We start from the raw sequence: 16,230 nt of genomic DNA on the forward strand, positions 1-16,230 counted from the left end.
CTTCGAAATTTAAGTTCACGAGAAGTATTAGTATTCAATATTAATTAAGGATTAGTTTTGATTGCGTAAGTCTGATTCACATCTTACTTAGACAACAGGACAAAGTCCAAAATAATTTCGATAGTCAGAATTGTCACACTTTATTAACAATTCAATATGCTAATATGCTAAATTTCTGTAACTATTAGTCAATACTCCATACATATAATTGTTTTGGAATTTATTTTTCATGTTACTGTGAAATTCAATAGTGGCATAGCCGCCACCAGATATTCCTACTTTTAATTAAATCCTTGATCCTTTTGATTTAGGGATTCAAACCTTTAAGTAACTTTCCAAAGAGGTATTTATTCAATATATAAGAACATATATTCATAGATTGATTATCTTCTTATTGGGTGAAGAAAAGTCTTCAGTCCTATAATTAAAATATTAATATGGATCGGATTAACTACATGAGAGGCAAACAACATGTTGAATAATACAATTGAATTTTTCCCTTTAATTAAGTATACTATTTAATAAATTAGAATGATCTTTATATAAATTAACAAAAAGTTTCAGAAAATAAATTTTTTTAGTAAAAAAACTACTAAAATTGATTATGTTTAGCTTTATTTAATATATTCTAGAATAAATAAATATTAAATAATATAAATTTAGATTAATCGAATTAATATTTTGTCTTTCTATTATTACTCTATATTATTAAAGGTAAGTAGCTATAACGGCCGCACCACCCATAAACCACCGAACTCTAATATTTTATTAGTTTTTAACTTTTTATACAAAAAGAAGAGACATATTGATATGCTTCTGCAAATTCATGGCCCAACTAAAAATTCATATAATAAATAATTTAATAATTATTCTTCATATGTCATATGGAAACAAAGCCAGCATTCATGGAGCACAAAAAGATGCCTTATCTAAAACCGAAAAGCTCATATATATTCCTCCATCAATCATCCAACAAGTAAATAAATCCAAACAATAAAACGCAAAACTAAGGTAACAATTAAAAATAAAAGAAAAGAGAGAGAACAAGAAATGTATAGAAGATTCAAGAACAACAAGAGAATGAGAAGAAGCTAACAGATATGGTATTATGTTTTCCCTTTTATTTCTCTATCTAAACCGAAAGTGATGTTTTGCAAGTGGATCGTTTCTCACTTTACACGTGAATAAAAAAAAAATCAAATATCTTTTTAAAAAAATATTTAACTTGTTTTTTATACGGTGAAAATTCAGGTGCAGTTCACTTCACGTGAAATTGTTAGTTGAGAGCTGTTATATAAAAATTTAGTCAAATTAGTCAAATCATCTAACGACTCTCAACTATTAACTTTACGTGAAGTCGACTGCACCTGAGTTTTCACCTTTTTATATTTATTAACATTTTCTATTTATAATACGAGACACATATTAAACAGAGTCTCTGTATATATAGTATATATACCATCTGATCATTACCTCTTATAAACATGTAAAATTAAAAAGATAAATAAAAAAAGAAAGGAAATTAAACCTAGCTATACTCTTCATCCTAATAAATCATATATATGATGGGTATATATGTACAACATGAAAAAAGTGAAAAAGAAAAATATAGAAGGAAACTAAAATAAAAAACACAAGAAAATAACGTAACAACTATATAATAATAATGTGTAGTACTAGCTACCTCAATCTTTGAATGTTGAAGAGAATAGAAAAGTAGGTTAATTAATAAAATTAGGTGTGATTTTGATGACAAGGCCAGGAAAGACATCATCAGGATCATGAATATGAGGGTTGCGTTCAACGATGAATGGATCACTGCACTTGTCACTTATGGTGTGAAGTGTCTCTCCTTCTCCCACCACGTATATCTCGTCGCACGGCCGTACACGGAGGTTGCTCCTCTGCCCCGTCACGGCCGCAGCCGTGGCGGCCGAGTTGTCGTCGTCATATTCATAGGCCTCCTTTATGGAGGCCAAGAGTATGAGAGACAACAGGACTATGGAACAGTACCATGATGCCGGATCCGCTGTGGATTTTCTTGATGACGAGGAAATTGAAGAAACCATCTTGGTTATGTGGTTATGAAATGAAATAATATGAGGATATACAAAGTGGAAGGGATATATATATTATGAATTATGATGAGAGTATTTATTGTTCTGTGGGCCCCTGGGAAGGGGATAATAGAAAGAGAGAGGGCTTTAAGTTTTGAGAGAGAGAGAGAGAAGAAGTATGGCGGGTAACTTAACTGACATACCTGAAGTCATTCTTATTTTTATTTAAACATGAGAAAGTTGGATTAGTAGCTTCGAAATATGAGACATAATAAAAATAAATGGGCAGAAAGGTAAAGAGAACAAAATAATATGTAATTTTTTAGTGTATTTAAAATTATTGGTTATGTAAAAAATCCTCAAATCTATAAAATAAATAAAAGGTTTTTTCTTCTTCTAACTGGATGGTGGTAACTCAGCATAACTAACTGATTCAGAAGAAAAGAATTAAACATGTATAAAATAAAAAAAATATAGGTAAATAATTTTTAATTAGTCAATTTTAAATAAATTACTAATTAATAACCACTAATTAACATAGAGTACAATTTACAAATATTTATTAGTTTGTTGTTGGTTAAAGTCTTATTAATTATCTAACAAAATTGAATTAAAAAATAAAAAAAATTTGCTAATTATCTTGATGCGCTGAATCAAGTTATATGGGCTGTGGATTGATGGTGGGGAAGTGGTTTGATATGCTTTCGTAAGTTGAAGGATGAAAAATATTATAGATATTTGTTCATCTGCTCGAATGTTCGGTGAGTCGGGTTGAGTTGGTACTGGTCTACTGGAGCAAAGTCTTGAAGGGGTTAGGGCCTAGGTGCGAGTTGGGATGATGGTTGAATTTCGGAAGAGGTCGCTTGCTTTGATCGGTGAAGTGACGATGTGGTGGGGCCACCTGCAAGGACTCCGATGCTCAAGTCAATATCCGTACAAAAGTAGCGATTTAGGGTTAGAAAAAGTAACGTACCTTTGGAGAGGGGTAGGTCCCTCCCCTTTATAGTCCATACTCGGGTGGGTCCTTTGTGGCTAGGTCCACCTGCCTGGAAGCTTTTGACAGCTGTCCAGGTTTCACGTGGATGAGGAGGTGACGTGCGGGTCACCTCCTGGCTTGGGTCGAGTAACCCGTCGGGTCGGCTATTCATGCCCGGACCCAGGTTGTTGGTGGGTTGGCGCAGAACAGTGCCCCAAACGTGTTAGCTATGGGCATAGAAGCTCGTAGTTGGCGCGTTTGATCTACTCGCTTCTGCCTCGATCGAGTTCTCCTGGGGTTGGGAGTCCGTGGTGGAGTCTGTGCCCCTAATGCGCAAGTTGCCCTCGTCCGTTACAGGAAGCGTCGCCTTGATTCCTGTGTCAAGCATTTAATGCTCATTATCGCTGATTTGAAATTCGGGGAAAAAGCCCATTTTTCCCCTTACTTTTCGCGCTTTCCATTGACAGTTACTATTTTGCATTCCCCCTTCGTTCCTTATTCCTTCATATCTCTCCTAATTCACTGTTTTCATCACTGATTTCATTCTCCTCTTTCTTGATTTGATTGCCGCAAGGCCTGCTACATTTTCTTGGGTTCATCTCTCTTCTTTTCTCAATTTTTTGGTAAGTTTCAATTATCTTCATCTTTTTATGGACGATTATGGTTCTGCTTTTAATTTTGCTACCACTACTGCATTCCTTTTTCATTGTTTATGATTGCTCTTGTTTGGGTTGAGCATGCCGTTGTTAGGTAGATTACAAGGGGTTACCATTAGGTAAATCGATTTTGGATTTTTGGCCTCTAATTAATCACATATTAGTGTACAACAGAGACGTAGCAAAACGTAGAATTAGTCTCTATCTCCTTCGATTTTTTGACCTCCCGAGTTTAACTTTAAGTGGTACCCCACTGTAGGTATGGCACAGCGTCCCGTCCCGAGAGCTCCCGTAGATCGTTATTCTTGGATCATCTCCAACGTTAAAGATACGACTTCCAATATAACACTCGAAGAGCTCCAGGAGTTCCGTAACTCCGATCTACTATACGGAGGCAGTCTCGAGGAGGAACAGTACGAGGCATTCATTCCTGGAAATCGGGAACGCATTTTCCATATAAACATGGATACTCCCCGGGTGGCCAATTGGATGTGGGTGTACAAGCCCATGTTCACCAACTTGGGGGTTCGGTTCCCCTTATCCCCCTTTGTCATCTCTCTTATGAATTGGTGTGATGTGACGCCATCACAGTTGCACCCAAACAGCTAGGCCTCCATCCGCTGTTTCGAGATGGTGTGCAATTATCTGGAGCTGTCGATCTTTGTAAAAGTTTTCCTCTACTTCTTTCTACTGACCAACCCTTCAAAAGAAGAAAACATAAAAAAGGATACATGTAGTTTCGAGCCATGCAGGGTCGACAGATCTTCGGGTTGTTCGAGGATTCGTTCCATGGCTTCAAGAAATTTTTTTTCAAAGTACGGCCCACTGAAAGTTGGCATCCCTTTTGGCTAACCTTAGAGGGGGAACGTCGTATACCAACCTACTGGAATTTAGTTTCCGGGGCGAATTTTTTGATAAAAAGTACTTACAAGGAGTTGAGTCAACAAAACCGGGATATCGCCGATATACTATTAGCCATCTTCGGTAAAAATAACCTCAACCCCTTCTGTTGATGGGTGATCGTGAAACCAGTAGAAGTTGCGTGGGTAAGTTTAGATGGGCTTCCCTATTTTCATCGCCTCTGTTTGCTCCCACTTGCATATTATTCGTAACTTGTTTCTTAGGTAACGATTATATCTGCCTTCTTGTTTCAGTTTTCATGGCGGCTGAGTAGGTTGGTCTCAGTAACTTAATGGCTCAGTTCCTTTCGAAAAATAGTGGCGACAGCTCAGAAACTCCTTCTGCCGAGGCTCCGCCTTCCCCTACTCCTGAGGTTTAATCACAACCGCCTCTTCAAGAAAATGTCGGTTCTTGTGCTGGTGTGACTCTCCAATCCGAGGAGATACCCGTGGACGAAACGGGTCCCGACCTTACCATCGTGGAGAATCCTAGGAAAAGAAAAATGACGTCCAGCACAGAGGGGGCACTCATTGTGATGGAAAAGAACTTCGCTGCTGGGGGATTCATTGACTCCCAGCTTTTACCGGGCACTAAGGACTTTTTTCATGGCGGTGACCTGGCCTCTCAAGCTAAGTGGGTTTACCGCAGCATGCTCCGTGCTACTACTATTGCGAGAAAAGCGAAACTTGTTCTGGCCTAGGCTGGGTTACTGGATGGTAAATACCGCTTGGCATTGTGGGAAATCGACAGTTTGAAAGCTAATGTGGAAACTGCCAAGAATAAATTGGCCGATATGGAAGAAAAACTGAAGGTTTCTGACGGGACAATGGCCCGCCTTGCCGACCGGGAGATGACCTTGGAGAGCCAGTTGAGCACTGTGTTGGACCAGACATCGGTGGCGGAGGCCAAGGTGGCCGGCCTAGAGAAGAAGCTGGCAGAAGTCGTTGCGTCAGCCGATACAGCAAAGCTTGAGGCTGCCAATCTCAAGAAAAAGAACAAAGAAACCATCAAGAACGCTCGGGAGGTGATTGGGGGTACCAAGGAAGCGATCAAGGCTTAAGTCAAGTTATTATCCCCTGATTTAGACACCTCACTAATCGGAGCCTTCAAGACCATCAAGGATGGTAAGATTGTCGACATCCCAAGGAAGTAATTCGTAACTTGCTCAATGTTGAACTTTGTACTCTTTTTTGGCTAGACCAATGCCGCGCCTTATTTTGTAAATGACCTTTTTGGACTTGTAGTCTAGAACTTGGATTGTTTATCATTTTGCCGTAAATGATTGCCTGTTAGGACGACACGGTGCCTCTTTTTTTTTTAATTGTTGGTTTAGTTAACGTTTTCCCGTTTGACTACTATTAAATCGTGAGCCGTGATTCATCAGGTACTTGTTAGGCGTGACCACTTTGGCTCCCAGGGTAATCAGTCCCAGGTTGCTGTTAGTTCGGTCGTGATCTTCTTATATTTTTCGGAGTTTTGCCAGAACCCCCCTCTGTAAATCCGTAGGTAACAAGGGGGCAGGGTTTCCAGAAAATTTTCTCAAGCTGACAAAGTCGCGCGGTTAAGAAAGGTGTCATTTAATATCAAAGATAAAGTAAAACAAGTATCATAAGATAATTACAATTTGAATTAAAACGCGCAGGAAATAATGTGCTTGCGATAAGTATTACGAAATAAAACAGCATGAAGTGGAACGATGTAGGAAAAGAGGGAGGAGAGAGAGGAGCCATTAAGTCGTGTGGTCGCGTCTTAAGAGTATAACCTTTTCAAATTTTCTATATTCCACGTTTTCGGGATGTCATTTCCGTCTTGCCTTTCCAACTTATAGGCACCCTTCACGAGGACCTCTCTTACCCTATACGGGCCTTCTCAATTAGCCGTCAACTTACCTTCCCCTGGAGTGTAAGGCCCGATATTATTGCGCCATAATACCAAGTCACCTTCTTCAAAACTCCTGCTGAGCACTTTCCCGTTGTATTGCAGCGTTATTTTCTGTTTTAATGCAGTTTTTGACAAATGGGTCATCTCCCTTGTCTCATCAATCAAGTCTTTCTCAATTGCTTCTTCACCGCCGCCGAGGAGCAACCTCGGACTCAGTTCCCCAAATTCAACAGGAATCACCTTGTCTACTCCATAGGTAAGCCGGAAGGGCATTTCTCTAGTGGAGGACTGGGGGTTGTCCTATAAGACCATAATACTGAAGCTAGCTCGTCTGCCCATGACCTCTTCTTCTGATCAAGTCGTTTTTTCAATCATTTGAGGATGATTTTGTTTGCTGCTTCTACCTGACCATTGCTCTGTGGGTGCTATATTGAGGAAAACTTCTGTTTGACCCCCCAAACCAATAAGGAATTTCCCGAACTTCTTGTCAGCAAACTGCATCCCATTGTCCGATATCACGGTCTCAGGAATTCCGAACCTGGTAATCACTTGCCTCCACATGAACTTCTAACAATTTGCCGACGATATGCTGGTCAGCGGCTCCGCTTCCACCCATTTAGTGTAGTAGTCGATGGCTACTATCAGATACTTGACTTGCCCAGGGTCAACCGGAAATGGGCCAAGGATGTCGACTCCCCACTGAGAGAAAGGTCGGGAGGCTAGCATCGAGTGTAAGAATGAACCCGGTTTTCGGTAAACAGACTTTCTGGCTATTTTAAAATTTATTTCGCAAAATCTCAAATCACGGCCGGTTGGGTCGGGTTAAGCTGGCACTAGAGCAGAGCCTTGAAGGGGTTAGGGCCTAGGTGCGAGCTGGGATGATGGTTGGATTCCGGAAGAGGTCGTTTGCTTAGATAGATGGAGTGACCATGTGGTGGGGTCACCTGCAAGGACTCCAACGCTCAAGTCAGTATCCGTACAAAAGGCGGCTTAGGGTTAAAATAAGTGACGTACCTCTGGGGAGGGGTAGGTCCCTCCCCCTTTATAGTTCGTACTCGGGTGAGCCCATAGTGGCCAGGCCTACCTGTCTAGAAGCTTCTACTAGCTGTCCAGGTTTCACGTGGATGAAGAGGTGACGTGCGGGTCACCTCCTGGCCCGGGTTGAGTGACCCGTCAGGTCGGCTATTCGTGCCCGAACCCAGGTCGCTGTTGGGTTGGGTCGGAACAATATTCAATTTGGAGATATGAAGATAAACGAATTAAAGAGATAATAATTTGGTAAAGATATCAATTAATTATCTTAAAAAAGATATAGGGAGTAACTTTATTATTTTAACTTGAGTTTTTTGATGCACCACATAACAATTAATCTCTAAATACTTAGTGCGCTCATAAAAAATGAGATTCATTGCAATGTATATAAAGCGTTTTGATTATCACAATACAAAATAAGGTACAATCACATGAGAATCGCAAGAAATGCAACATATTTACCAATAATTAGAGGTTACAGTTGTGTTACTAAGAACTAGATATTCAACTTCAGTAGATGATTGAGCAACGATAGTTTGTTTCCTCAATTTTCAAGAAATCAAAGACTTTCTCTCTAAAAAAAAAAGTATATAGTTAACGAATAGTGTGTGTCTGGACAGCCAACCCAATCAAAATCACTAAAACCACATATTTATATAGAAGATTTTCTTGAAAAGAAAAGACCTTTTCCTAAACTATTCTTTAAGTATCTCAAAACACGAGTGACAATAAAAAAATGAGCTTGGTAGATGATGCCATAAGCTGACTAAACTACTGTGTAGCATACATGATGTCGGGACGGATAATAGTAAAATATATAAGGCGTCCAACAAAGCAGCCGCGATAGATTAATTCTCATGAAATCAGTGTCTTTTAAAAGATTAAGACAATATTTTCTTCGACAATATGAAATATCTTTGTAGAATAATGAGCAACTTCAATTCGCAAGAAGTATTTTAGAATGCCTAAATTCTTTATTAAAAAAATATTAATTTAAGATACATTTAATAATTTAATAATTGTCATCTCAAAAATAGTATTGTACGTTAAAATAATATTATCAACATATACATACCAATAATATAAAAATTTTAGCACCAACTAATTTAACAAAAAAAACTATAATCAGATAGAATCTCCTAATATATAAAATAATATATTTTTTTTGTTTTAATTTTAATTTCAATATATTCTAACACAATTTTATGCTGTTAGAAAAAAACTACAAAATGGATGGTCAAATTGTCTTAAATGACTAAATTTCCATTATTATTGTTATTATTATTACCTTGTTAACTACTTTTTGTTCTTTGACTATCTATTTTGTTTTTATTTTCTTAACTTTTTGTTTAACCGACAATATAAATTTAATTTCTTTACATTATAAATGCATAAAAGTTCTCTATACTATTTCAAGATTTTAGGATTTGGTTTATTACTCTTCCTGGGATACTCCAACCTACTACTCTTTAAAGTCCAATTTGCAATTTGGAGGAGTCTAATTTGATACTATATGATGCTTTAATAGAATTACCTTTTATTCCTTTTTCAGAGTTGGTAATTTATTGTTGACTTTGACTTTTCTGAATGGTTAATGCATGTAAGAAAACATTGAATTTGTAGGATATAAAAGATAATTTTAATATTGGTCAATAAAATTATAAAAGTTAATAATTACCTATTTTAAAAATTAACTATCTAATATAATTAAATTTTTGACCGGCGGTAATTTTTCTTTGATGATCGTTGTTGTCGTACGGGAATTTTCTTTGACTTAGAATATAGTTTTGGGATAATATTACTCAAATTTTTTTACCAAACAAATAATATTATTAGTGGCTGAATTGGTGGCTAATTTTTGGTGGAGATTTAATATAGTTGTTATTGATTAATATATTATTGGTTATATAAGATTAAATGCAAGCTTAAGGAACTTATTAATTAATTAATTAATGTTACATTTATCTGTATACTTATCTCTTGACAAACATTTTTTTATGACACCATGTTATTTTATTATTTTTTTTGGAAGGGCACCACGTGACTAGAGATAAGATGGGAAATAGACTAATCATTTATGCTGTATTTTTTTATTTTTTTTACCCGTTTAAATTTTTGAAAAAAAAAATGGTATCATGATAATAATGTGTATATATATATATATATGTTTATTAGATGTTCATATAAGAGCTGATAAATTTTCCTTCAAATTTTTTGTCCTTTTATATATAATTCATAGAGTTTAGCTATTATGAAAATTATATAAAAATATATAAAATTTAGTTTTTTATATAATTATTGTGTACTTATTAAAATAAAAAATTTTAATTTTTTATTAATAATAATTTTAATTTTTAAACTTAAAACACATATTAACTAAATTCTAATTCATACGCTTACAATTTACAAAGGAATATATATTTAATTTGACCTCTGTGATTAGATCAAAACAACAAAAATTTTACAGATTATATATGTGCAAATATCAAGCCGAAGACGACTAATTAAGATGAAAAAAAAAAAAGAAATTATATATAGACCTTACTATATATAATTGAGCAAACTAATAAGTGTGAAATAAAAACTTAAAGAAGTAGCTAGCTAGTCTACCATGTTGTCATGAAATCTTAGAAGAGGAGCATATTTAAATAGTGTTCTACTACCAAAACTTATCTGGGGGAGGAAATTATTGAGACATACATAATTAAGGTCTTGCTGGTGATGAGTATATTGTTATCAATATAAAATTATTTATTTCATAATAATTGTTCAGTCAGGTCTGGTGTTCAAATATATAATTCTGCATATACTTCCCTACATACAATTTGTATCACCCCTGATAAAATTTGTTCTTAAGTTTTTTAAAGATAAATACACTCATATATTTTATAATGTATGTTTAAATAAGCTTCTAAGATTCGTGAGTCGCGACAGCATACAATAATAGACTAGCTACGATTTAATTGTTTTAGGTCACATCTTAGCTTGTTCAATAATATCATCACTTGATTGAAAGAATTCAGTAGAACTTATATGTTATTATTAGTTTATTATTATAGATAAAAAAATTAAATTATTCTATCAGTTTTTATAATTTTTTATTAAATTTATAATTAAATTTTATTATTTAAAAGTTTTTAATTAAATTTTTAAATTATTTTAAATTTTATAATTAGATATTTATTGTATTAAAAATATTAAAATTAATAGAATATTTTTTTCAAGTTAAAAATATTTACACTTAAAAATTAAATTCTTAAACCTAAATATTTTATTAATTTTAGTAATTTTGGTATAATAAAAAACTTAATTCTATAAAATTTAAAATAATATAAAAATACAATTAAAAATTTTTAAATTATAAAATTTAATTTTAAATTTAGTTAAACTATAAAAATTGAGAGAGTAATTTAATCATATGAAATAAGGGATTGGTTTAGTTATCACGCAACTACTAATGTACTATTTTCACGTAGTACCTTTTGCCTTTTGGTGGAGGTTAATTAATTATTAGTTAATCTTAACGACATCAATTTTGACTCTTATTACACCATTTTATTAGAGCTCTGTTATTCTAAAACTCATAGGGTCAATAACTTTCCAAGCCATCAGCTTGCTTTGCGAAAAGAACCTCTTTGGAATTTTTAATAGATTCCAGTTTCAAGGTTTAATTGTGTATTATTTATGAATAATATACTGAAATTAATCACGGAGAATATAAAATAAAGAGGTGTTTGTAGTTCAAGAAGGTTTGGTGAATTTAGGGTTGTGTGAAGGTAATTAAATAATATGGGGTGGTCTTTGTATTGTATAATTTATAATCATCGTGTAAAGTGTCTGCTTGATCATATACTAATTGATTAACGTTAAGAAAGCATATACTAATTTTAATTTTATCATTACAATAAAAGAAGATGACTTCAATTACTAATTTTGATATATACTTATTTGGATAGAGGACTATATTTTAATTTGATTTCAATATTTAGATCAAATTTTAATTTAATTTTTAATATTTTAAATATTTTATTTTGTTTTAAAAAATTTTAAATAAATTCAATAGCTCATTATCGTTAAATTTGACGTGAATATTAATGAAATAAATGACGTGAATATTAATAATATTATTGATTAAGTCATATTTTTTATTTTTGTATGTTAGAAAAATATAACTAAATTTTTTTTTTATAAAGCTCCAAATTTTAGTAATCAATCATCAATATTCTATAATTAAAAGAATAATTTTTATATTGACAATTGTTGGTAGGTCAATTTTATTTACAAACTAAAATTGAATATTATTATTAATTCTCAATATACTAATTTTTCATGTTAAATTTAACAATAAAACAATATTAAATTTATTTAAAATTTTTTAAAATTAAAATAGGATATTTAATTTGACACATTATGAACCAAATTAAAATTTATCTTAATCACTAAAAATCCAAATAGTAGTTTGCCGTAAATTAAATATTTTATGTATTTGTATTCAGCGAAATTGTTCGTGAGGTTAAGACTTAAGACAATATATAATGAAAAAATGTTAATTAATATAATGTTAAGTAATTATTTCACGAGGATTTGTTGATAGGCATACGAAAACAACTTATTATTAGGCTTTTATTTGCGTAAAAAACTTAATATAATATTTGGTGCCTAACTTATTTATAGTGAATTCGTTCATGACATACGTGTGATGAAAGGCATATCTGTTTTGAAAATTGAAACAACTGGTGTTAAGTCATTTCATGTCTGAATTAATTAACTTAAGAATTCACTTCCCACTTCTGACTTCGTTTTTGCCTTATATATGATTAATATAAATAAAATTAAAAATATTATTTATACACTAAAATCAGTTACCAATATATTTGTGTATAAATACATGTGTGATTTAATTTATTTTTAATATATATTTATATTCTAACATATATTTTATACTGGTGATTAATTTTGGTGACTAATTTTAGTGTACATGTAACATTATTCAAATAAAATTATATATAAGGTTGGTGGCTAATTAAATCTTGTCTAGTGCAAGAATCAAGAAAACATAACACCCATGACGTGTTGATGAAACAATTGATGTTAACTCCTTTAGAAACCGTTGATCCGAGTCAAGACAAAAATGTAAGTCTCTTTGAATAGGCCACATTACATTCATATACATAGGGAAAATCAATATATTGTAGTTAATATATGCCTTAAAATATATAAAGTTTCTTTTAACATATTATTTATTATATATTTGTTAAAAAAATTTGATTTTTTAATAATAATCACTTTAATATCAATCATATTAGATATATATTAAAATTAGTTACTAATATAAAATACATATTAAAATATAAAATATTTAATAAATATAAATCAAGCTACATATATGATATATACAATAAAACAACAACAACAACAAAGCTTTGTCTCACTAAGTGGGATCGGCTACATGAATCAAATGACGCCATTGTGCTTTGTCATATATCATGTCTACAGAGAGACTGTTTACATGTAGATCTCGTTTGACCACTTCATGGATGGTCTTCTTAGGTCTTCCTCTGCCTTTCGCCCCTTATCCATCTTCCATCTCATCCACCCTCCTGACTGGATGTTCTATCGGTCTTCTTCTCACATGTTCAAACCACCTGAGACGCGATTCAACAATCTTTTCCACAATGGGTGCTAATCCAAATCTCTCCCTTATATCTTCGTTCCTTATTTTATCCAATCGCGTATGACCACTCATCCCTCTCAACATTTTCATCTTTGCCACACTCACTTATGTTCGTGCTCCCCTTTAGCCGCCCAACACTCCGTACCATAAAGCATAGCAGGTCTTATGGCGGTGCGATAGAATTTACCTTTAAGTTTTAAAGGCATTTTTTTGTCGCATATAAAACTAGATGCACTCCACCATTTTGACCAACCTACTTGAATCCTATGATTTACATCCTGCTTAATCTCTCTATTATCCTGTATGATGCACCCAAGATGCTTAAAACTTTTAATTTTTTGTAGGATGTTTTCTCCAATCTTCACCTCTATATTAGGGTTTTCCCTTCTCAGACTGAACTTACATTCCATATATTCCGTCTTGCTACGGCTTATGCGCAGACCATACACTTCTAGGGCTTCTCTTTATAACTCCAACTTCTTATTTAGGTCTTCCTTTGACTCTCCCATAAGGACGATATCATCGGCAAAAAGCATGCACCATGGCACAGGCTCTTTGATGTGTTATGTGAGTACTTCCAAGACTAATGTGAAAATGTATGGACTTAAAGATGATCCCTAGTGTAATCCTATACCAATAGAAAATTCTTCTGTCACACCACCTTGAGTCTTCACACTAGTTGTGACCCCATCATATATGTCTTTAATTGCACGAATATATGCAATCCTTACTCTCCTCTTTTCTAAAATCTTCCATAAGACCTCAATTGGTACTCTATCATACGCTTTTTCCAAATCAATATACACCATATGTAGATCCCTTTTATTACTACGATACCTCTCCATCATCCTTCTTAATAGGTATATCGCTTCAGTGGTAGATCTGCCTGGCATAAATCCAAATTGGTTCTCTGTTACTTGTATCTCTTTTCTCAACCTCCGTTCTATCATCCTTTCCCATAACTTCATGGTATGACTCATAAGCTTGATCCCTCTATAGTTTCCGCAACTTTGTATATCCCCCTTATTCTTGTAGATAGGTACCAAGATGCTATTTCTCCACTCATCAGTCATCTTCTTTGACCTTAAAATCTTATTAAAAAGCTTGGTTAATCAATTGATGCCTTTTTCTCCAAGATCCTTCCAAACCTCAATCGGGACATTATTAGGTCCTACTGCCCTGCTAGTTTTCATCTGCTTTATAGCCTCTTTTACCTCAAATTCTCGGATCCTTCGATAGTAGTAAAAGTTTTGATCTTCTTCCCTTGTGCATAACCGACCAAAGCTCGGGAGAGTCTTCTGTCCCTCATTAAATAACTCGTAGAAGTAGCTCTTCCACCTTTCATTAATCTTCTCCTCTTGAGCCAACACCTCTCCATCCTTATCCTTTATGCACTTAACCTGATCCAAATATCTCGTTCTTCTTTCACGACTCTTTGCGATTCTATATATACATTTTTCTCCTTCTTTCGTACCCAAAGACTAGTAAAGACCTCATATGCCCTTGTTCTTACTTCACTTACAGCCACTTTTGTCTCTTTCTTAGCTGCCTTATATTTTTTCCAGTTATCTGCGTTGTGGCATAAAGACCACTCTTTAAAGCACTTTCTTTTTATCTTTATCTTAGCTTGTACACTCGCATTCCACCTATAACACCCTACCACCCAGAACTTTACGCTTAAGTCGTAAAATAGAGGTGGCAAGGTATTACGACTTCTAAAAATTAAAATAAATTCTTATAATAGTAGAAAGAATATAATAGACTAGGAGCCTTGAAAAATGGGTAAAACAAAATCGCAAAATGAAAAGCGCCATACTCCGGAAATGGAACAACTTGCGTGTGAGACAAACTATAACTATAAAATGTAAGACAATAAAAGTAGGAATCGAAAGCGATAGGTATCAAATAACAAGCTCCTAACTCAGTCTGCGAAGTCAAGGCTGGCCGGAGAATATTTACATATATATACATATCCAAAACCCAAGATGTACATAAACAAAATCCTGCCTCTCCATAACCCTCTAAGAGGATCAAAAAGAATAAGTTATGTGGAGAGAAAGCTAAGTACGTGCATATACATCACTGCACAACAAAATAACACAGTAACAACTTCTCTTCAGGTGACCAGACGCCTAATGAGATACCTTTCGACCTGCATCTGAAAAACAACAACATAGTATGGAATGAGAACCAGAGGTTCTCAGTATGGTAAAGGTGCCCACATAGTTAATATAAAAGGTCTCGGGAAAGCCAGAGGCATTCCTAGAACTTCGACACTTAGATTTCAGCTTAAGAGTTCAACTAAACCGGAAGTTAGGTAAGTTATCTAAGATATTCTAGTTCTGAATCTAACTTTAACTTAACATTCTACATTCTGTCACTTCTAATCCTCTGAATCACTGGTGGAACAACCCTCGTCATTCCTTCGCCAGACAAGGGGCCTCTTAATTACATAGACAAACATTACAGACAAGGAAAACACAAGTAGAGAAGCATTTACAGCACGTAGAACAAGTAGCAGATAAGCAGAATTTAACAGTTAAGCAAACTAAAACAATGCACACCCAAACAAAGCAAACAAATGCATATGATGTATGCCTGTCCTATGGCTGATGAGTCTCATCTGTCGGTTATACAGCCAACCCGACAAGTCCTGGTAATTAACCAATGGACAGTCCCTCTGTGCGCGCATCCCCAAGCTCAATAATATTCCATGGAGTTAAACTCCAAGCTCAAATATAATATTCCATGGAGTCACACTCCAAGCTCAATAATATAGTATTCCATGGAGTTAAACTCCAAGCTCAATAATATTTAATATTCATATCTATATGCATGCCCATGGGGGAATCCGGGGAGTTAGAGTGCCCGGTCACATCTTGCGACAGAGGGTCAACAAATAGTCTCAAATACACAAGCTATATGATAATCTCTTTCCTTTTTAGAATAACACCTCAAATCAAAACTCTAATTCTTATAGAAACTTTGGCAGTATCTCCTTTAAAACTCGAATTTCTGCCACCCTTCAAGGGTCCCAACTATCAAATCAAACAC

The 16,230-nt window shown here is 34.3% G+C and overlaps 1 protein-coding gene across 1 annotated transcript; it reads right to left on the reverse strand.

Annotated features, from left to right (window-relative positions):
• Window positions 1–1,721: 1,721 nt before the first annotated feature.
• LOC148566356 (uncharacterized) lies at window positions 1,722–2,069 on the reverse strand. Its single transcript, XM_088487512.1, has one exon. It carries the CDS (start codon window positions 2,067–2,069, stop codon window positions 1,722–1,724), a length of 348 nt encoding a protein of 115 aa, XP_088343638.1.
• Window positions 2,070–16,230: the final 14,161 nt, after the last annotated feature.

The sequence above is a fragment of the Arachis ipaensis genome, chromosome B5 (assembly GCF_059453495.1).
Source record: "Arachis ipaensis isolate K30076 ecotype BB chromosome B5, ASM5945349v1, whole genome shotgun sequence".
Lineage (NCBI taxonomy): Eukaryota > Viridiplantae > Streptophyta > Magnoliopsida > Fabales > Fabaceae > Arachis > Arachis ipaensis.